Source organism: Sinocyclocheilus anshuiensis, unplaced genomic scaffold (assembly GCF_001515605.1).
Source record: "Sinocyclocheilus anshuiensis isolate Anshui unplaced genomic scaffold, SAMN03320099.WGS_v1.1 scaffold1160, whole genome shotgun sequence".
Classification (NCBI taxonomy): Eukaryota; Metazoa; Chordata; class Actinopteri; order Cypriniformes; family Cyprinidae; genus Sinocyclocheilus; species Sinocyclocheilus anshuiensis.
Genome location: NW_015552641.1, coordinates 365,242 through 388,479, shown reverse-complemented (window position 1 = coordinate 388,479; position 23,238 = coordinate 365,242). Strand labels below are relative to the sequence as shown.

The 23,238-nt window shown below is 35.7% G+C and overlaps 2 protein-coding genes across 2 annotated transcripts in view; one reads left to right on the top strand and one right to left on the bottom strand.

The window, feature by feature from the left end:
• Window positions 1–13,804: 13,804 nt before the first annotated feature.
• Window positions 13,805–19,631, top strand: LOC107666930 (male-specific lethal 1 homolog). Its single transcript, XM_016458459.1, has 9 exons — window positions 13,805–14,118; window positions 14,668–15,345; window positions 15,941–16,122; window positions 16,229–16,536; window positions 16,615–16,679; window positions 17,055–17,122; window positions 17,729–17,856; window positions 17,986–18,058; window positions 18,160–19,631. Exons 2-9 carry the CDS (start codon window positions 15,010–15,012, stop codon window positions 18,248–18,250), a joined length of 1,251 nt encoding a protein of 416 aa, XP_016313945.1. The 5' UTR covers window positions 13,805–14,118; window positions 14,668–15,009; the 3' UTR covers window positions 18,251–19,631.
• Window positions 19,632–19,726: 95 nt separating this feature from the next.
• The window catches only part of LOC107666931 (charged multivesicular body protein 2a-like), a 4,478-nt gene continuing 966 nt past the window's right edge, over window positions 19,727–23,238 (bottom strand). Inside the window, exons 2-6 of the mRNA XM_016458460.1 lie at window positions 21,823–21,990; window positions 21,548–21,727; window positions 21,318–21,448; window positions 20,960–21,021; window positions 19,727–20,874 (exon numbers count right to left, since the gene is read on the bottom strand). Of these exons, the coding sequence (XP_016313946.1) occupies window positions 20,753–20,874; window positions 20,960–21,021; window positions 21,318–21,448; window positions 21,548–21,727; window positions 21,823–21,990 (663 nt within the window). The 3' untranslated portion in view covers window positions 19,727–20,752. The remainder of the gene's footprint in view (window positions 20,875–20,959; window positions 21,022–21,317; window positions 21,449–21,547; window positions 21,728–21,822; window positions 21,991–23,238) is intronic.

Here is a 23,238-nt window from a genome sequence, read left to right as displayed (position 1 = left end):
CAACTCCGACCGCTGCAGGAATAATAATAGGGTTGGTTTGGGAGGTTGAAAATAAACAGGACGGGTCCTTGAGCTGTAAACCTGAGTTGGGAGTGTTGTTTTTGTTTCCATGGCTTTCGAAGCTCCACTGAGAGCTCATGGAGAATTGATTGTGTCTGAGTCAATCCCTCCGCCTGGTTACGAGACCTTTTTGTTTGTTTTTCGCCCATTTGCTTGTCGGCCCAAAGAGGTACGTCTGACCCCTTTGTCTCCCCTCAGAACACACTCACATTCACATTTTGGTAATTAATAAAAGACATTGATTCACACAGTGTCATATATTTACTGGATGGGGTGATAAAATGGGTATCATAAGTCCAAGCCAGGGATGCGTATACAAATGTGTGTTTTGGGGATATGGGGTGGGATGTTATGGCGCCAGAATGCTAGAGAAAGCACTAGGGAAAAGCTGACGGATAACAATGCACAAGATGTTTTGAGGGTGTAGAAAGAGCCGGGGAAGAGGGAATTCAACAAACTGGATTTCCAAAAGGAGGTTTATATCATCTGGAGAAGTCTATCTGTCAGAATTCCCACTGAACTCAATGGCAGTCACTCCAATGGCCCAGGATGCCGCAGAAGTTTAGCTAGATGGACCAATACAAAAGCCTGTAGCATGCAAAGGTCATAGGTTCGATTACTAGGGAATACATGCAATATAAGTTGCTTTGCATTCAATGTGTAAATGTATAATACACTCTAATGTAAATAGGCTACTTTACTGAATTAACAATTTTCGCCAGTCTAGAAACATTTCAGTTCACAAGGCCTCAAAAGAGTTGATGACCAGTTGAAATTAAATCAGGATCCAACATGCTCACTCATGAGAACTGTTAATTCTGTGGTAATTCACCCTGCTCTACATAAATACATACATACATAAGAAATAAGAGCAAGAAAATTGTGAACTAGAATGTATAGGATAGAGTTCAGAAAAAAAAGAAAAGGTCTTCAAGACTCTCTTCCATAAATCATTTTTGCTTGTGTATCTTTGAAGTAACTCTCTCTGTCATTAAACAGGAAGCGCTTGAGCCCTTTCCAGAGAAAGGGAATGTTAAAACTACACAAGAAGAAAAGGAGAATCAGAAATGCCAAAGCTATAGTGATCTGACCCACAAAGAGCGTCTCAGCAGTAATGTCACACCTGTTACTTCTTCAGCACTCTTCCAAGCAGCTTTTACATGATTGAATAGAAAACTTCTATTTTTTTTATCAACAGCAAGGCTTATACATTAAGACTTGGCATAAAGAAATACAGATTTTGAAATACAGAATCATTTATTAATCAGCTAATAATATTGTGCACCTCTGGTTTCAGTATCATAACTGCAGATTGTACGTCGGCTGTTCTTTATTAAAGGATATTTTCCCCTCATGTAAGAACTGAAGAGATATGATATTTTGGGCTTTATGGGGTTCCGGAAACAACAGCCATCCTGTTTGTAGAATTGTAATTTATTTTAGATCATATTGTGACATATATAATTTTTGTAAAATGACAAATTTCAAGTGTTAACTAAATTACTTGTTACAAAAAATAAAATAATAAATATTAAAAATATTAAGAAAAATATAATATGTTAAGAAAAAATTATCAACATTAACATCACTTATTGCGAGATCTCGTGAAGACCGTTGCAGACCACTGATCTATAATGACTATTATATTGCTTGTGGTTTCAACAAACCTGTGTGCCGCTAGTTGACGTGAGTTTCTGCTATTCCGATTTACTTTCACTTTCACTAGCCGCTTGATCCGCCATTTCTTCAGGTGTTAATGTGCGTGATTGAATGTAAGTTTATTTAATTATTCCTGATTATAAGTCGACGATGTTTATTTCGTTGTTGTGTTTAAATATTCATCTTGTGTAATCGAACCTTACATTGTTTATAATGTTGTTATATTATAAGTACATATTATAAGATGTACGGTGATTCAAATGCGTACGCCAGCTACTGTTAATCCTTTCCTGGTCATGTTGATTCACGTATAATGTGTCAGTAGCAAGTTGCTATTTTCATGTCTGTAATTTACATTTAGCAGATGCAAACTGATGCTTGTTTTATTCTGTTTATTTCAGAAAGACCACATTTAACACTTTGTGGCCTTAAGTTGTACAATATCCAATCCAATTGGAGCAATGTTGTGCCATCTGCTGTGAACAGTTAAATACTTCAGATAAAGAGTTGAACAGTGCCCTGTCTCCTGTCGCACTTCTTACCCGAGTCCCGTGGTGGATTAGCATCAACACCCCTACCGATCTATTAGTCCCGTTCAGCACCTGTATATACACCTTGCTACGTGTACTGCGTTAGGCTAACCGAGACTTGTCATTTGCACTTATATATTGTTGCTCTTTTGTTAGTTTTGACTGTTTTTATTGTCCTCATTTGTAAGTCGCTTTGGATTAAAGCGTCTGCTAAATTACTAAATGTAAATGTAAATGTAAATATGACTCTATTAAAGATCAGGGCCCAGTTGCATAAACAGCCATTGTCTTAAGACTGCGTGTAAGTATTAGCCTGACCAACTAAAGTCAGTGGGGAAAGACTGCATTCAACATTTGCATACTGGAGGAATACAATGCTGCCAAATTTAGCGATTACAATACAAATGATAAAGGTTATAACTCACCAAGTTAACTCTCTGTAAATCCTTACTTTGAAATTCATTTGTAAAACCATGGTGTATGGAGCTTAAAATATGACAAAACTATTTGAATTTGAATTGTGTACATTTGAATTATTGACAAGTGTCATTTAACAAAACTGAATATTATGTGGCATTTAACATAGTTTTGAATTAGATTTTTTTTTTTTTTTACTTGAATATTGAACATTTGAAATTTAACACAATTGAATTTTTTAATGGCAAAGTTTATAGGCGTAATTTTAAACAGCTGATTTTTTGTTCTGAATTCTTAGACTGCAAGTATCCAGTTTTTAAAAATACAGCTTCAAGTTTTCAAGATGAAGAAGAAATTCAGAACATCAAATTCAATATTCTAAAATTCAAAATGCAGAAATTCAGATCGAACAGAAAGTAGGTCAGAGGTCATCCACAGGGAAGAGTAGATGATCTCTCAAAAGTCAAACGAAGCATTTTGTCCAATTACTACGGTGACCGGGAGGGGACATGTTTTCGGTTCACTTAGGCTATGTTTATACTAGTGTGTTTTCGTTTTAAAACGCATAACTTTTGCTACGGTCATGCCTGTCATTTACACTACTCCGGGGTTGCGTTTCAGTGTAAACGGACCAAAACGGAGATTTTTGATGAAAAAAATCGTGGCTGCCAACATTCGCTCTGCGTATCCTTGACGACCGTGTAAACAATAACATCATGCTCATTGTTTTACCTGCATGAATGGTCATGTGACATGCGTTTTCGGTTGTGTAGTATGGATGGAAATTGTTTCTGAAATGCAGTGAAAACGCAAGTGTAGACTAGGATCGTTTTCATTTAAAAAAAAGGGTCTACCGCAGGGGTTTTCAATGTATGGGGCGAGAGAGCATGTCAGGAGAGCTAGAATAATAGTTAATTATTGATTACTAATTTGAATCCGTACATTATAATTAAAAAAAGACCTTAAAAATGAAAAGAAGCAGGTTTTTGCGATCACATAATTTTAAACCGGTAAGCTCCTGGAAAGACCAAGGATCCAGTAAGTGAATTCAAACAGTAAGTTCAAAACAGTGCTAATGCAGAGAAAACACGACCGATTTCATCAGAGATTGCGGAGAGAATAGTGACTTACGTCCAGATGTCAGTAAATTATTATTTTCAGCGTGTATTTGGCTTAAAAGCAAGAGTGTTTTATACTGGATGCTGGCTGAAGGTGTTTTGGATTATGCGCTGGTCAGAGGTTTAGTGATTCTGAATGGATCCATAAAGTAGTACACTCAGGTCATGGCAGGAGCTTTAGTGGTGTTTGGCGTCTCCCTGTGGTCCTGTTTGGTATCGCAGCTTGACTTGTGCTTATTTGTATTGAAAACATTTATTTAATATTGATTATTGATTGATTGTGGCACTATACATACACTGTGAATTATGAAAATTAAAAAGTACTTATTTATTTAATAAATAACGAGTTTAATGCGTAAACAAACCTGCATGACCATAGCAACCTGTGATTATCACACATGAATAAAACATTTTTATCCATCCCACAGTCTTGTGTATAATATTATAATAATATTATTATATTAACAATTCAAATTCAAATAGTTTTGTCATATTTTACGCTCCATACTGGTGTAGCCACTAGATGCCTGTATAGCTTTCTATATAAGTATATATACAAGGCTGAGCAACACCTAGTTTCTGAGAACAGTGTTGTCAAACATAATTACTTACTTTTATTAGGTTTTGCATTTATATATAAGTTTAGACATTATCAAAGACTACTTTTTGTCAAAGTTTACTTTTTTATTGAAATGTTGATGTGTCAGCCTTTGTATTACTGTTACAGTCAATCTTGAACAAAGAGAAAACATTTTGTTACCCATAACTAATAATAAAATGGTAAAAACGAATAAGAGTGCTTGAACAAACCTTAATCATTCTGGCTCTAATCTGATTTCAAGTTCTTGATGTAAAAAAAGACTCTTAATTGAGAGTATAACTGGTAAAGTCTCAGACAGCCTTTGATCTCACTCTGTCTGCTTGTGTATGCATGTGAGTGTGTGAGTAAGTGTGTCTATTCTGATATTTTGTGGACCCCTCAGTCTTTTCAGATTTTTTGTATCCCATTCATTTCCTATGGCGGCCATAGTGTGACTGTATTTTGAGACTACTTAGGATTTTTTTTTTTTTTTTTTTTGCACCCTCAGATTCCAGATTTTAAAATAGTTGTATCTCAGCCAGATATTGTCCTATCCTAACAAAGCTTATTTATTTAGCTTTCAGATGATGCATAAATCTCAATTTCGGAAAATTGACCATTATGACTGGTTTTGTGGTCCAGAGTCACATATTTTATCTACATAGTGGCAACCTGTTCAATCTAACAAAAGAGTAACTACAAATTAAGTGATGCTTTCAAATACTTTTAAGAGCTTTTCCTCATCATTTGTTTTCTTAAACACAGATTTTAGTTCAACTGAGCAATTTGCTCTTTGTTCTAAATTCCCTATGTATGTTTATAGGGGAAGGACTTTTATTATGAATGTGTGCCGCTAGTTGACGTGAGTTTCCGCTATTCCGATTTACTTTCACTTTCACTAGCCGCTTGATCCGCCATTTCTTCAGGTGTTAATGTGCGTGATTGAATGTAAGTTTATTTAATTATTCCTGATTATAAGTCGACGATGTTTATTTCGTTGTTGTGTTTAAATATTCATCTTGTGTAATCGAACCTTACATTGTTTATAATGTTGTTATATTATAAGTACATATTATAAGATGTACGGTGATTCAAATGCGTACGCCAGCTACTGTTAATCCTTTCCTGGTCATGTTGATTCACGTATAATGTGTCAGTAGCAAGTTGCTATTTTCATGTCTGTAATTTACATTTAGCAGATGCAAACTGATGCTTGTTTTATTCTGTTTATTTCAGAAAGACCACATTTAACACTTTGTGGCCTTAAGTTGTACAATATCCAATCCAATTGGAGCAATGTTGTGCCATCTGCTGTGAACAGTTAAATACTTCAGATAAAGAGTTGAACAGTGCCCTGTCTCCTGTCGCACTTCTTACCCGAGTCCCGTGGTGGATTAGCATCAACACCCCTACCGATCTATTAGTCCCGTTCAGCACCTGTATATACACCTTGCTACGTGTACTGCGTTAGGCTAACCGAGACTTGTCATTTGCACTTATATATTGTTGCTCTTTTGTTAGTTTTGACTGTTTTTATTGTCCTCATTTGTAAGTCGCTTTGGATTAAAGCGTCTGCTAAATTACTAAATGTAAATGTAAATGTAAATATGACTCTATTAAAGATCAGGGCCCAGTTGCATAAACAGCCATTGTCTTAAGACTGCGTGTAAGTATTAGCCTGACCAACTAAAGTCAGTGGGGAAAGACTGCATTCAACATTTGCATACTGGAGGAATACAATGCTGCCAAATTTAGCGATTACAATACAAATGATAAAGGTTATAACTCACCAAGTTAACTCTCTGTAAATCCTTACTTTGAAATTCATTTGTAAAACCATGGTGTATGGAGCTTAAAATATGACAAAACTATTTGAATTTGAATTGTGTACATTTGAATTATTGACAAGTGTCATTTAACAAAACTGAATATTATGTGGCATTTAACATAGTTTTGAATTAGATTTTTTTTTTTTTTACTTGAATATTGAACATTTGAAATTTAACACAATTGAATTTTTTAATGGCAAAGTTTATAGGCGTAATTTTAAACAGCTGATTTTTTGTTCTGAATTCTTAGACTGCAAGTATCCAGTTTTTAAAAATACAGCTTCAAGTTTTCAAGATGAAGAAGAAATTCAGAACATCAAATTCAATATTCTAAAATTCAAAATGCAGAAATTCAGATCGCACAGAAAGTAGGTCAGAGGTCATCCACAGGGAAGAGTAGATGATCTCTCAAAAGTCAAACGAAGCATTTTGTCCAATTACTACGGTGACCGGGAGGGGACATGTTTTCGGTTCACTTAGGCTATGTTTATACTAGTGTGTTTTCGTTTTAAAACGCATAACTTTTGCTACGGTCATGCCTGTCATTTACACTACTCCGGGGTTGCGTTTCAGTGTAAACGGACCAAAACGGAGATTTTTGATGAAAAAAATCGTGGCTGCCAACATTCGCTCTGCGTATCCTTGACGACCGTGTAAACAATAACATCATGCTCATTGTTTTACCTGCATGAATGGTCATGTGACATGCGTTTTCGGTTGTGTAGTATGGATGGAAATTGTTTCTGAAATGCAGTGAAAACGCAAGTGTAGACTAGGATCGTTTTCATTTAAAAAAAAGGGTCTACCGCAGGGGTTTTCAATGTATGGGGCGAGAGAGCATGTCAGGAGAGCTAGAATAATAGTTAATTATTGATTACTAATTTGAATCCGTACATTATAATTAAAAAAAGACCTTAAAAATGAAAAGAAGCAGGTTTTTGCGATCACATAATTTTAAACCGGTAAGCTCCTGGAAAGACCAAGGATCCAGTAAGTGAATTCAAACAGTAAGTTCAAAACAGTGCTAATGCAGAGAAAACACGACCGATTTCATCAGAGATTGCGGAGAGAATAGTGACTTACGTCCAGATGTCAGTAAATTATTATTTTCAGCGTGTATTTGGCTTAAAAGCAAGAGTGTTTTATACTGGATGCTGGCTGAAGGTGTTTTGGATTATGCGCTGGTCAGAGGTTTAGTGATTCTGAATGGATCCATAAAGTAGTACACTCAGGTCATGGCAGGAGCTTTAGTGGTGTTTGGCGTCTCCCTGTGGTCCTGTTTGGTATCGCAGCTTGACTTGTGCTTATTTGTATTGAAAACATTTATTTAATATTGATTATTGATTGATTGTGGCACTATACATACACTGTGAATTATGAAAATTAAAAAGTACTTATTTATTTAATAAATAACGAGTTTAATGCGTAAACAAACCTGCATGACCATAGCAACCTGTGATTATCACACATGAATAAAACATTTTTATCCATCCCACAGTCTTGTGTATAATATTATAATAATATTATTATATTAACAATTCAAATTCAAATAGTTTTGTCATATTTTACGCTCCATACTGGTGTAGCCACTAGATGCCTGTATAGCTTTCTATATAAGTATATATACAAGGCTGAGCAACACCTAGTTTCTGAGAACAGTGTTGTCAAACATAATTACTTACTTTTATTAGGTTTTGCATTTATATATAAGTTTAGACATTATCAAAGACTACTTTTTGTCAAAGTTTACTTTTTTATTGAAATGTTGATGTGTCAGCCTTTGTATTACTGTTACAGTCAATCTTGAACAAAGAGAAAACATTTTGTTACCCATAACTAATAATAAAATGGTAAAAACGAATAAGAGTGCTTGAACAAACCTTAATCATTCTGGCTCTAATCTGATTTCAAGTTCTTGATGTAAAAAAAGACTCTTAATTGAGAGTATAACTGGTAAAGTCTCAGACAGCCTTTGATCTCACTCTGTCTGCTTGTGTATGCATGTGAGTGTGTGAGTAAGTGTGTCTATTCTGATATTTTGTGGACCCCTCAGTCTTTTCAGATTTTTTGTATCCCATTCATTTCCTATGGCGGCCATAGTGTGACTGTATTTTGAGACTACTTAGCCTTTACAAATCATGTTCACAGTTTGTGTGTTCACATAGCCAGTTCCACAAAAGTCACTATGTCTCCTACCATTACCATAAAAAATAAATACATAAATAAATAAAAATTAAAAAAAAAAACATTTTCACTGATGACTGAAGACTACAAGAGGCTTAAGTAGCATGTAGTGGCAACAGCATTCTTGGAAAGAAATGTTTACGACAAAGAAATTGTTCCTGTCACTCATTAACGTTGCTAACATTGTTCTTTTCTTATTAAAGGAGATGATTTGGACAGCACCCGTGGCACCTGTGGGAAGTTGCTCAGACATGGAGTCACAGAAAGGTGCTGTAAGCAAGATGACCATGAACCATATACTGGAAAAACAATTTGAAGTATTAACAATGGAGGAAGCAAAACAAATTAGAAATGACAAAAACTGGAATTAGAGAAAACTAAGATAATGTTGGAGCTACAGAAAAATGGACATGAACTGTAGATCTCATTGACTGATATCCAAGAATTAATCAGTTAACTACTTAATAATTCCTGAGATTTTCCAGTTGACTTATATAGTTAAATGAAAGCAGTGTTTGTCTTTAGTTGTATTTAATAGATCTGACATGCATTTAAGTGAATATTAATGTAGTTCTATTTAAGTAATTTGAAGATTATATTGTATTTCAGAAGTTATTACTGACCCTCTGCATGAAATTTTTTTGATTAATAAATTAAAATATGTGTCAAGTGCATTTCAAAATAGTTATTCTGTCAGTTTTCTCAATCAAACAGAGAAAATGTTTTCTACAATCATTTGTTGAATATAACGCCCAGATCCATCTTCATCTCCTGCCTCGGTGATCTCCAAAGCTGGTTCCTCAAGCATTTGGTCTTCCTCCAGGTCTAGGAGTGCAAGACTCTCTATTAAAAGCAAAATTATCTTTTACTCCTGTAATTTAAAATAAAACTATTGTGGAAATGTAGCTATGAGTTGAAATTACAACTAAAATCATATTTATTACCTTGCTGTGTAACACAACACATGCACAGATTATGTTGCAAACCCTCTCTGGTTTCATTTTGAGCTCTCCATGCAGACAATGAAATCTTCATTTCAGTACTCCAAAGCACTTTTCAATAACATTCCTTGTTTTGGCATGGGCTGTGTCATACCGAGTTTGAGGTACAGTGACTAGATTCAAGAAGGGCGTGAGAAGCCAGGGTTTTAGTGGATAACCAAAGTCACCCAAAAGCACACCTTGCAATTCTCCTCTCTCAAATGCATCATGAATTTGGGAATTCAGCAAAATTCTTGAGTCATGGGTTGATTCTGGCCAGCGAGCGGCACAGTTGAGCACTATGAGTTTGGCATCACAGATTGCCTGCACATTAATACTGTGGTAGCCTTTCCTATTGACAAATCATGACTCATGGGTTGAAGGTGCTTGCCTTGAATCCTAATGTGTGTTCCATCAATTACATTATTACATTAGGAAATCCAGCAATGTTGAAAAAAGCCATCTTTACCTTATACAAGGTAGAGACATCAGTCAGATACATTGGAAGCCTGCCTGACAGCACACAAGAAACTATGAATGATTCTTGATATTAGACTTGTGTACCCCAACTAAGTCTGCAGCTGCATTTATAAAACATTCTGTGGCAAAGAAGCATAGCGCTAGACATACTTGTAGCAGGGGAGGGATGCATACAATTTCTTGAAGTTTCGGGCCTCAGTTGCTCCTCCAAGTCAAATGCTAATTGTTGAATCATATGTCTTGGAAATCTCAGTTTTTCTAGCAGTTCCTTTTCAGAAAGGACTTCCAGTGGGTTTGAACGGTCTTTGAAAACCGTTTCTCTTCTTATTGCATGTTCATAAAACCAAAGATTAAAATTTGCCATAGCACAAGACAAACAAAAGTCAGGTCACTTTTTTTTTTAATCTAGCACAGCTCACAGTTAGTTTCCATATAGCAACATATAGGAAAAGTTAGCCATGGGGTTATAATCAATCAGTCTTACTTTTTGGTCTTAAATTAGACCAATCTAAGATTTTATGTAACTGGCTTTAAAAGTAAAGGCAGTCTTAAAGAAAAAATTTAGATGACTAACTTGTAAGACTAGTCTAAAACAGTTTTATGCAACCGGCCCCAGTGTTGCCCCAGGAATGAAAAAATGAACTTCTTTAAACTTGACAGAAAAAGCAAGATGACTCAAGCTGTCACTTTTATGCTTATGTAATGCTGTGTGAATATACTGTCATAAGTATGTTGCATTAGACATACATTCAAAGCTATAGGTTTTAGAATAACACCAATAATAGCTTATATATTGTATAAACAGCCCTGCAATAAGGATAGTCACAAATGTGTTAAATGTGCTTTTTTTTCTAATTTCATGTGTTATGTAATTTAAAAGTCTCGTCTAGATTGTAAAGTAGGGCTTTGGTAATTGAAACATAAACTTGTCATGATATTTGACTTTCTCTGTAAAGATTTATTTACATTTTTTTTTAATTATTATTTTACAGTGTTGTTTTAACATGTTTCTGTATTTTTCATGTTTATGATATTCTGGAATGACTGAAGATCACCACAGAATTCACTGATCTAGTGAATGGAAATGATTTTCATTTTTGCTTTGTGTTTTAATGTTTTCATTCAAGCTGTTACTTTCACATTAATTTACACATATACTTTTCAGACAGTGACGTGTTAATGGGAATGTTTTAATAAACATGAATGTTTAAATTATGGTTTATTTGTGCACTCTGTTATGTCAGGATAAATAGTTAACAAAAAGCTTTTGTCATGTTAACTTGTGTTGAAGTTTTAAAACTCAAAATTTTAAGGCAACCACGTAAAATTTTAGGTAATTGAAACTATATGTATAGTTGAGTGAACTTAAATTTTAAAGTTGACTTCATCCTCTTGATAAACTTGAATAAGCTGATACAATATTTAATCCAAAGTTATGACAACAACAAAAAATATATTAAGTTAAAAAAAATTAATAAAATTGATATACAACAAAATCACTATTTTTGTAATAACTGAAATTCTTAGTTTCAATTCACTCAAAATTAAGGCAACCAGGTTACTTTTTTAAATAATTTTTTATAGTATAGGTACTTTTTTTTCCTGCAGTGTACTGTAAAAAAGTACTTCCAAAAAGTGCTGTAACTCAACAAATATAACAGGAAGTGTGGATGAACTGAGTTTAGCTGGCTTTTGATATGATATTCAAAATAAAAAATGTTGGACTCACAAAAAGCATGAACCCCTGTGTTATCCTCTCCTAAAATTGACACCCCATGCACCCACCAAGGTCATTCACTCACAAGGCCGGCTGTGGAAATAGAAAGCAGCAGTAGAGCTTACGGAGACTAAAAGCAGGGCAGTACAAATGCCAGTTCAAAAGACTAACAAACAAGATGAGTTATGTGTACATGAGGGAGGTATAGCTACATAAAAGAAGCAGATATCCACCAATGAAAAGCATAAATAGAAAAAGGGCTGAATATATCGTTTTGATCTGTTACATAAAGCGATCTGTGATGATGTCCTAATTCTGGCAGAGAAGAAATCAGTGAATGTAAAAATATAGACGATCACAGTATTCACCAACCTCCAGTATCCACTGTTCTGAATCAACCCCTTTGGCTAAACCCGAACCTATTCAACACCGGGCTGGAGGCCGGCAGCATGATGGCTGGCGGCCAAAAGTGCTAACCGTGCAGCAAGAGATTGCAGTCTCCACTGTGCCAAACTGTGTTGAAATTAACCCAGTAATCAGAAACATTATGTTCTTATGGGGAGAGCCCAGGCGACTGGCAGATGGCTAAGAGCATTAGAGAGATACCTGCCAAACGTTAGCCTGCTCTCTCCTCCTGGTGGGAAAGCCATTGTGACCAGGAGAGAGGGGCACCCCTGTGTGTCTGCAGCATATGGTGGGGTAAATATTGATATTATAATTATGAACAGCATAATCTAATAATTAATCATGCACATGCTCACATATTCAATACTCAAGCAGACACATACTGGAGGAGAGCCATTTGAACATTATGCTGGCAGAGAGAATATGACAGATGCCACAAGACCTGTAGCTGTTCTATTGTGCATATTGTGCTTTGATATTGCAATGCAAACCATGATAAGTGAAGAATCACTTAGGCTCCTGTTTCTCTCTCTACCTCTGTTTTTTTTTTCTTTTTTCCTTTCTTTCTGTTCTGTGTAGAAGAATATTGCAGTATGAACATAAACAGCTTGTGAACACAGAGAAACATTTGCATAAGTCAAGTGAGATGAGCTTCAGGTTCCCTCAGTTTCTCAGAGAGAGAATGAGAGAGAGCCTCAAGCCCTCTGATTAGTGTTATGCAGTCTAATGTAGACTAATGCAGCTGAGTGAACTGGACCTCAATGTAACTACACAACTGCCTGTGTTCAATCATTTAAGACACACATTCCTTTGTGGCTTCAGTGGTAATTATAAAATAACAACATAACTGCATTTGGAACATAGTATGCACACTGTGGATAATGAAATAAAACGACACAACTTTTTAAATCTTGTTTTCCTTTTTGAAGCCCCCCTCGCTCTTTCTGGGTTGCATCAAAACTACGAGAGAAGTTAGAAAATTATGATCAATTGTACTATATCTCCCCCTGCTGGTGACACAGGTTAAACACATGTAAATGCATGTAACTCATTCCGCTGAAACCAGCAGGTGAAATAAACTCAATTTGAATTTGAATTTTGAAATCATTATCTTTTCTCATTTTTCATTCTTACTTATCAGATAATACTTATGGACGCTTTTTACGAGTGTAGACTTTTTACTCATTTCAAACACACGAAAACATAATGTATCCGAAGAAAATAAAAAAACACAAGGCTAATACAAAGGTTTGGGGATAAATTCCTTTTAAACATGTGTTTTTGCAATAAACACCATTTCAAAATAAGTGGGTAATTGTTTCTTCAAAGTGATGACAAAGGGGGTTGAAATACTGTCAGCAGAATAAAGAGAAAAAGAGTTTTCGATAATTTGCTAAAGACTGAAAAATATATTTAAAAAAAAAAAGTAGAAGACAGAAAAAGCATACATCAATTTGAGTATACAAATTAAAAGTCATTGCAAATGGACGTCGTTCTGCTTGCTTTTTTATTTAACTGAAGATGAAATTATGTTGAGATACGTTTTAAATTCTTTCAAAAAGATCGAGAAACAATCGGTTAATTGTTATTAGTCAACTTACATTTGTGAATATACAATTTGTAAAGATACTTTTATAACAAAGCAAGCATTGTTTTAGTAAAATAAGAATCATACAGTGTCATTAAATAATGTCTTTAAAATTATGGATCCGGGTGATAATAATAATAAATAAATAAATAATAATAATAATAAACCGAACGGAGTGCAAAACTTCAGAGGAAATGACGCAGGGAAGGTCCTTTCCTCAAGCGTGCACAGCAAATCCATATTTTTTCTCAGACGGGCAACTAGCGTTCCCATACCAGAACTATCCTGACCAGTTTACCTATGTTAAATTAACTGTACTCAGTTTTAGTGCATAGAAAATTTTATACGGACACTGCCTTTTAATATCGCTGGAAAGACCCATCATTCTGAATGTAAACACGTCCTGACATGGCGCATGCGCACTGCGTCAAACGTACTCGTATGTTGGGACATTGTGCAGTTTCAAGCCTGAAAATGGGGGACAAACAGCAATAAAAGTAAAGTAGAAGGCTTATTTAACACGCGTTTCTTCGGATCATTAGGATTTTACCGTGGGCGAACCAGCAACTACGTAAGAAATGCGGCATGGATTCAAACTCGTAGTGCAGCGAAAACGACTTAATATTTTATTACCTCTTTGCTAACAGCGGCTAGCTAGCAATGAGGATCAAAATGGAGGCGGGCTATTTATTATTAGTTCAAGTTAAAATGGTTCATACTTCTTGAAAGATATGCATCATAGCGTTTAATAAGCAGATTCACATGTGGCTTTAGTATTACTGTAATAGATGTGTGCATGTCTTGACCCAAGTCCAGCCGGCAGTGATCTGTTGTTTATGACCAAACATCTGATTTCTAGCCTGTAGACAACTTAATATCGTAAAAGATATTATGTGAATGGTTTTGGTGTTTTATTTAGTCTATGCTTACCCAGTAGATTTATTTCAACTTTATACAGAAAGTTAGGTTGCATATATAGACTGGAAGGATATACTTGCAGTCTACAAATTTTCCCAGAATTCAAGGAGATCCTCAAAACAGTGATTTGGAATTTACATATCCGTCCCTTTGTTATTATATTGATTCTAATTGATTTTTTTTTTCTTGTACATGTCTGCAGACACACCATTGTTGATATCAACTCTATAGGAGCCATGGTTCATAGGGTAGAGGCTTTTGTTCGCCATGAATATGTGACCCAAATGCTTTTCTAAAGTGGGATTGTACTCAAACAACTGTGACTTAAGCCCATCTCAAACAAGACACCCAGTTAGTGTCCGAAGAGAGATTGGAGATCCTTTTGGTGACTCTCCTGACAGGACCAGACAACATCCGATCTTGGACAAGACTGGGTGGGAAAGCTGAACGGACTTCATTGCCTTTAAAGCTTGGCAGAGTGTTGGCTGTCGCTTCAGAGGCTGGCTCTGTGGGCACAGAAACACTGTCATCTCAAGCTAAACAAATGGGGGGTGAAGGCACCCCTGTAAAAAGTAAAACTCCTCTTGGACAGACCAACACCATTGATAACAAGCCAGAGTTTGTATCCATGAATTCACATAGTAATTCTAGAGACCCTGTGGGTGAGAAAAGTGCCAAAGGGTTAGAGACTATGGGGGTGTCTAATGAACACTCAGAGGGCAAAAGGACGAATATGAGGAAAATCACCAGTCATCCTCACGCACAAGCCACTTGCCTGAAACAACTGCTTCTGCTTCAGCTGGACTTGATAGAGCAACAACAGCAACAGCTGCAGTCTAAGGACAAGGAAATAGATGAACTCAAATCAGACAGAGACACGGTATGTATGCAAGCATTGGGGTCAGTAAGATTTTTTTTTTTATTCAGCATGGATGCATTAAAATGATCACATATGAAATGCTGTTCTTTTGAACTTTCCATTCATCAAAAAATATTAAGCAGCACAATTGTTTTCGAAATTGATAATAAATAAGAAATTAGTTTCTTGAGTACCAAATCAGCATATTAGAATGATTTCTAAAGGATTATGTGACACTAAAGACTGGCGAAAATTCAGGTTTTTTCAACACAAGAATAAATTACATTTGATAATATGTTAAAATAGAAACTATAGATATTTTAAATTGTAATAATATTTCACAATATTACTCTATTTACTGTATTTTTTTATAAATGCAGCCTTGGTGAGCATAAGACCCTTCTTTCATTTTAAAAAACATTTTAAAATCTTGCCAACCCCAAACTTTTGAATGATAGTTTACAGTTCATGGTTTGTGGGATATTGACTCTTGACATTGTTTTTTTTTTTCCTGATTTAGCAGCATAAAATTGGTTTATGGTTTATACTTGCAACCATTTTCTCCTTCGGAAGACTTATGATTTTTTTCTAATGTATTTGTCCTGCCTTGAAACAGTTGCTTGCCCGTATTGAGCGGATGGAGCGCCGTTTGCAGTTGTTAAGTAAGGAACCACGTGACAAGAGGCTCTTCCAGCCACTAGAAAGATGGGTTCCTGAAACAGATGACTTTTGGGAATCACATTTGGGTGACAGCTCTCAAACTCAGGCATCTAAGTCAAGTGGCAAAGTGCAAAAGAGGTAAGACTGGGAAATACTCCTGTTAGTCACTCTTTCCTGTTATTTTTCTCTTCTGTCTTCTTGTGGCTTCTGCTTGACTGTTGTGACCTGTAAATACTCTGCCTAGGAAGTTCAACTTGTTAGATGCAAAGAATCAGAGGTCAAGGGGTAAGACCTCAAAAATGATCCCCCAAAAATTAGAGACAGGAGGGACATCACCATGTCAGCGTGACCTACGAAACAAGGAGACCCCAGAGAAGACAAATGTTGTGAAGTCATCTGGGCAAATGGACCCGCAGCAGGAGGGAGAAGACAGCAAAGAAACGGAAGATCTTCCGTTCATGACAACAACTGAGATGTACCTATGCTGCTGGCAGCAACCTCCAGCCTCTCCATTACGGGAAGAGTCTCCAAAGAAGGAAGAGGATGTTGCAAGTATGTGCTTGGCTCAAATGCAAAATGGCAGTTGTAAACATTGATTTACAAATTGTAATACAAAAACTATTTCCTCAGTCCCATCATGGAGGGAAAACACCATGGAACCCCTTCAGGAGGAAGATGCTGTTGACATCCCTGAAGTAAGAGTCATCATTTGCATCATATATGCATTATACATAAATCCAAAATTAAAATTTTGTCATCATTTACTCACTTCACTCATGTTGTTCCAAACCTGTATAAATTTCTTTTTTTCTGTTGAACACAGAAACAGATATTTTGAAGAATGTTGGTAACCAAACAATTGATGGTAGCTATTGACGTCCATGGTATTTTTTTCAATGGTTACCAGCAACTGTTTGGTTACCAACATTCTTCAAAATATATTTTGTGTTCAAAAGAAAAAATAAACAACTTGAGAGTGAGTAAATGATGACAAAATGTTCATTTTTGGGTGAACTATTCATTTAATTATGAGGCCAATTGTCATTTGTCCATCTTTTTTTTTTCTTTAGAGTCTTGATGACAGTGTTTTTCTGAAGCGCCACGCAAAGTTAGAACTGGATGAGAAGAGACGAAAAAGGTGAGATTTATTTTTAAAGGATTGTTTTCCTGATCTGTGTTTGTGGCATCAACCCATGTTTAACCCTTTTGTTTTAGTTTTTTCATGCACATGAGAACCATTCAAATGTTGAAGGTTTTGAAATCTCTTGTGCTTACCAAGACTACAGTAAAAACATTAATATTGTGAAATATTATTACAATTTAAAATAAACTGTTGTCTGTTTTAACAAAGTTTGAAATGTAATTCAAAAGATCCAAATTTCTGTGATGGCAAAGCTGAGTTTTCAGCAGCCGTTACTCTAGCGTTCAGTGTCACATGATCCTTGCATGACGTGAATTATGAGTTATATTGTGATATTTACTTGAGACTAAAATTAATTGATATTCGGCTTACTTAATACCTACTTAAATATATGCATATATAATAATAAAGATATCAGTTCCAGCTTGCGGTTAAATGAGTTCCCTTAACCGATTCAAATTTTATGGCAAGGTTTCTTCACAACAAATATAGTAATATACTTCAAATGAATAACTGTCATTAAAATTTCACTGTTTATGTACAGTTATTAACTGCCTGAAACAACACTTGCTTTTAATTTTCTTGCTTTCTTTCTTCTGTTAGATGGGACATTCAGAGAATACGTGAACAGCGTATGCTTCAAAGACTGCAGCAGCGCATGGAGAAGAAAAAGACAAATGTTCAGGAGAGCGAGCCAGAATTGTCCTCGTTTTATCCTGATGTGGACAATGGTATGTCTCCTAGATTCATTTCATAAAGTATTATTTTTGTATTGTATTTATGAACAAAAAGCTGTTATCATATTATATACCATCATTTCTCAGATGTTCTTTTTTTCTCCTTTCTTTCCTCTTGTACAGTGGAGGCCATCATGGTAACACCCTTTCTGCCAGTAGTGGCATTTGGTCGGCCTTTGCCCAGTTTGCCTCAACAGTAAGGGCATTCTTTTCATTTTGAAATATCTCCCGATTAACAGATAAGTGCTTTTAAATACTGTTGTAAGTGTCATATAACAATCATTTGCTGTCTGCCAGAAACTTTGAGCTGCCCTGGCTTGACGAAAGAAGTCGATGTCGCATTGAAAACCAGAAGAAACAAACTCCCCACAGGACCTGTCGGAAATGAGTTGCACATATTCTTGCTATGTGTCCGAGTTGAGCACCACACAAAGGAATACTACTTCATGTCCTGTGCCAGAACATGGGGTTGAAGGAAGCAAAGCAGGGTTTGTTCAGTCAGGTGACAGAATATTATCTCATCATAACAGTTTTGTGTCCACCTGCCTTCTGCTCGCACAGAGACTGTTTAGGCGAGAAAGAAATGGCAGCATTGCAGCTGTGTATTCATTTTATTGTGCCCTGATAATAAAGCACTAACTGCCCGGCTAACTGCTACTTTAGTTCCCTCACAGTCAGTGTGTGGCCTTGATTAAATCCTTTTCTTGTAGTCCTGTTCTGTGTACTTTTACTGAGGCTAAGTGATATTGATTATTGCAGGCTCCACTGCAAATACTGTTTTAATGTGCACTAAACTGTGGTTATGGAGTACTGCTGCACATTTGCATGTAATGCCTCAATATTTGTGTTGAGAATGACTTTAAAGAGCTTGTTTTGTTTTTGCAAATGTAATTGTGCATGAATGTCTTGCTAAATCTTATGCCTAAAAATGTACATATTTTTGTAAGCATAGTGTAGTTGTTTAGAGGGAAAGAAATTGTCAGGATTAGAGTAAGGATGCTAAAATGTGTAGATGAATGCCCCGATGTAAAAGAGTAAGTATGGATTGTGTGTATGGCCATTCTAGTGTCTCTGAAAATGTTCAGCATCCCATGCAGGTTTAAAGACAATGCCCTTAACGTTATTTTTGGATCAGTTAGTTGGTCTGTTGATGTTGTTTTTGTTGTACCTCAACTTTCTTATTGAAAATCCATTTATTTTACACCTCCATTTTCTTAACCTTATCCATGTCCAGAAGTGTTGCTAGTCATTATTCATTTTGCATAAATTCTGTGTCTCATGGGATTTATTTCTGGGCATTTCCTAAAGATATTCTTGTTCTTGTTAAAAGCGATAACCTGATTTTGTGTGTAAATGTGTTGATTTTGTGAGCACCACACACAAGGTTTTGATTTCTGATTTTTTTTCCCCCAAATGTCTACAACTGGACCTTTGTAAATATCTCTACTGAGACACATTGGCTGTAAATAAGGAAAACATTGATGTTATTTTTTTATTTAATGTTAGAAAAGTGTTGTTTGTTCAGCATAGATATTATATTGATAGCATTATTTACAAAATAAGAATTTTTGTTTTTAAAAAAAAATAAAAACTCACTTTGTGATTTCCTAATTGACACTCAGTTTTTAATGTCTTATGTGTCCATATTTGTTCTTACTGTAGTATTTATTTTATTTTTTCTTTCAAATCCCTTGATTCGGCAGCTTAGCATTACAAAGATGTGATTTGGTCAAGATTGTGAAAACAGATTACATTTATTGCAAGACTAAAGATTTAACTATTTTGTGTTTTTCAAATATTATATAAATAATACAGTTTAATCTTGTGTTTTTGTCAATTTTTCAAGTCAATTTGGGGGTAAATTAATTGTAATATTTTTTTTCTTAATTTGGTGAAATGCACAAACTACTTTGTGAGAATTACCCATGCGTGCAACAGTATATGTGACAGCCACCGTAAAACAAGTGTAACACCATATATCACAGAACACACTCTCTCACTTCATAGTGTGAAAAATGTTTATTGAACCACAAAAAAAAAATTTCAAAATATACCACCTCTTGATTCACCATGAGATAAATACACTAATATTTCATTTTTAAATTTCAATAAGTCTTTAGATTATTTTCTGACAAAACGAGCTTTGGAAAACTGCCTCCAATATTTTTTGTTTTAATTAAATCACCAAAGTTATTGTGAGATGTTGCCTTGCACAAACTTTAGAGTTTATGAAAGTTTATAGTTTACTGAACAGGCCTTGATAAATAGAGATTCAATCACTTTGAGAAAAAAAAACGACATAAACCACCACATTTGTTATATGTAGGTATTTACTACTAAAAGATCAAGATGAATATATTATTAGAAGATCATGATAGTATAATAGCACAGGTATTTTAAAGGTAATTCTCTGATGTACCCTTGTATGAACAGATTGAAAACTGGAGTGACTCCATTTTGCACTATTTATATAAAAGATTAGTATCAGAATCTGTTTGTTATAATTAAAAGATGATGTGTGATAAACCAGTTTTTATAATAATTAAATATTTAGTGTTAAGGTTTCCTCAAAAGATCAAGTTGGAATCTCGGGGTAACAGATTCTTTTGTTGATTTTATCTCCTTTAAAAAGGATTTGTCTAAACAGAAGGCTTGAGATCAGTCTGATGCATTGCATCTTCATTTGGGTTACGTGTTTGGTAACATTTCTACAGCACATCATAAACGGAGACAGAAAAACAAAAAGGACGCATTAAAGCGTCTAATGTCAAGAAAAAAAAAAACAGCATTCACATCCTCCCTCTTTTCTTTGAATCAGTCTACATTTTAGTGAAGCAATCTTTGCGCAAACAGTTCCAAATCAAAACCTTTACTTGAAGTCCTTTCATTCTCAGTCTCTCCTGAGGTTGTTCAGCCTCTCCTCCAAGTCAGCATCAGCATCTGCCAGCGTAGCCTGTGGTTCAGCCTTCTTCCCAGTCGCAACCGAGAGATTTCCTCCAGTAGAAGGCAGGTCTGTTTGAATTAAATAACGGGTAATATAAGAACGGCATAGGGTGTCAGTTTATGGCATGGTAACGGTGGTGTCTTTTTTGCTTACTTGAAAGTTCGTCAGAAAGATTCAAACCCAGCTCATCCAGAACTTGAGAAACCACAGCATCACTACATTCAAAGCAAAAGGAGTGCATGTCAGCTTATAAATTATTATTATTATCAATGTTGAAAACAGTTGTTATGCTTTATATTTCTGTGGAAACCATGATTTTTTTTTTTTTTTTCAGAATTCTTTGATAAACAGAAAGTTCAAAAGAACAGCGTGTAAATTAAACAGAAATCTAAAATTATAATTATAAATGTCTTTACTGTCACTTTTGATCAATGCATTCTTGCTGAATAAAAGTGGAATAAATTGATAAATAAATGCATAAATACACACACACACATTTTTTTTTTCTCACCTCTCCTCTTCATCATCTTCATCCCCCATTGCATCATCAATTGCATCATTCATCATCTCCTCCTTCATGTCCATGATTTCACTTTGGCGCTCAAACTCCATCATGATCTTCTGAATCTGTGGCAACTTCAACTGCATTGAGAGGAAAAGCAATTCACATCAACAAATGCATATCAACAAGCTACCAGTCGGCAAGAGAAACAGAAATTGAAAATGCTATAGCACATATACCTGTCTGTTCATGGTGGCCATAGCTTTGGTGACTCCTTTCATGGCCTGCGCCATGCTGTTGTTTGATTTGAGGGTTTGGATTTTAAGGCTGACAGCTTGAATATTGGCTCTCATCATGATGAATTTCTTGACGTATCGTCTTGTGCGCACCAAGTCCTTGGCCATGATCTTCACAGCATCCTGTCGGACAAAGAACATTACTTGCACTCAAGTGAGACTTCACAGACCTGGTAGTGACATTAAAGACCTGAATGTCAAATTAAAACTCTCCTCACCATCTGTCCTTGTTTGGCCATTTTCTTAATGTCAGCAATTATTTTCTTTTCCTGTTGTTCCAGTCTCTGGCGTTCTCTGTCTAGATCTCTCATTGCTCTATTTAGTGCTCTCTGATTCTGTCTGAGCATCTCCTCCGGAGTCTTTCTTTTTCCAAACAGGAACTCCATCTGACATGAACAAATACAAAAAAAAAAAGAGAGAAAAGAGAAAAAAATACCAGACTGTGAGAAGTTTGAAGGAAAATTTGAAGGGTTTCCATAATCTGCTAAAAGTCCAAATGGGACTACAGAAAGGCATTCAGATGTCCACATGCGATTTGATGACAGTGACTCTCAGTCACGTGATGCCATGACATCACTGTTTGCAGGTATGTCATATGGGACTGTGAACAAGTGGTTTCTACAGCTACTGGCAAATTGAAATATTTTACACGCTATGAATCAAGTGACATCACCCCTGCTCTAATAGCTGTCATATAGTTCTCTTCCTTCTCATACTGAGCACACCCTAATACTGAGCTTATATATGTGTTATATGTAGGGGTGTGCGATAATATCGTAATTGTTGTTTTAACGATGTGCGATTTGACATTATCGAGTATTTTGCAAAAACCATTCAAAACATCCCTACAGAACGCACGCATACATTACGTGAAGTCTAGACTAGTGCGTGTGCGCATTTAGTGTGTTTTCTTTCACTGCATGATTCAGTCTATTAAAATGCATTTAGAATGATCACAAATTCAAGACACGATGGCAGAAAATTTATATATTTATACCACTTCATAAAGTTATTCAATTTCACACGAAGAGTGCCGTTTTTCTCCAAAAATTACCATGATTACAAATGTGACATTGAATTCAATAAACAATAAGTTAATTAAGAGACTTACGTTTTAGACACCATATTGCTTGTTTTTGCTCTATTTCGCCAACAAAAATCATCCCGAATACAGCCACAGCGCTGTTTTGTGTCTCTGAGCAACATGACGGTGTTTCGTTCTTGAATGAATCAACCGTTTAAATGATTCGGTTCAAACGCAATGACTCACTTATTAACAGTGATTTGCTGCCACCTGCTGGCGGTTTTAATTTCACATTTCGGTCAAATTAATTAATTTCACAATTGCTCTGATTGAGTTGGGCAGGTCATTCCACCAGGAGGGAACAGTTAATGAAAAAGTCAGTGAAAGTGATTTTGTGCCTCTTTGAGATGGCACAATAATACGTCATTCACTTGCAGAACGCAAGCTTCTAGAGCAGGGCTGTCCAAACTCAGTCTTGGAGGGCCAGTGTCCTGCAGAGGGCCAGTGTCCCTACACACCTGACTGGAAGTTTCTATGCCTCGTAAGAGTTTGATTAGCTGGTTCAGGTGTGTTTAATTAGGGTTGGAGCTAAACTCTGCAGGACACCGGC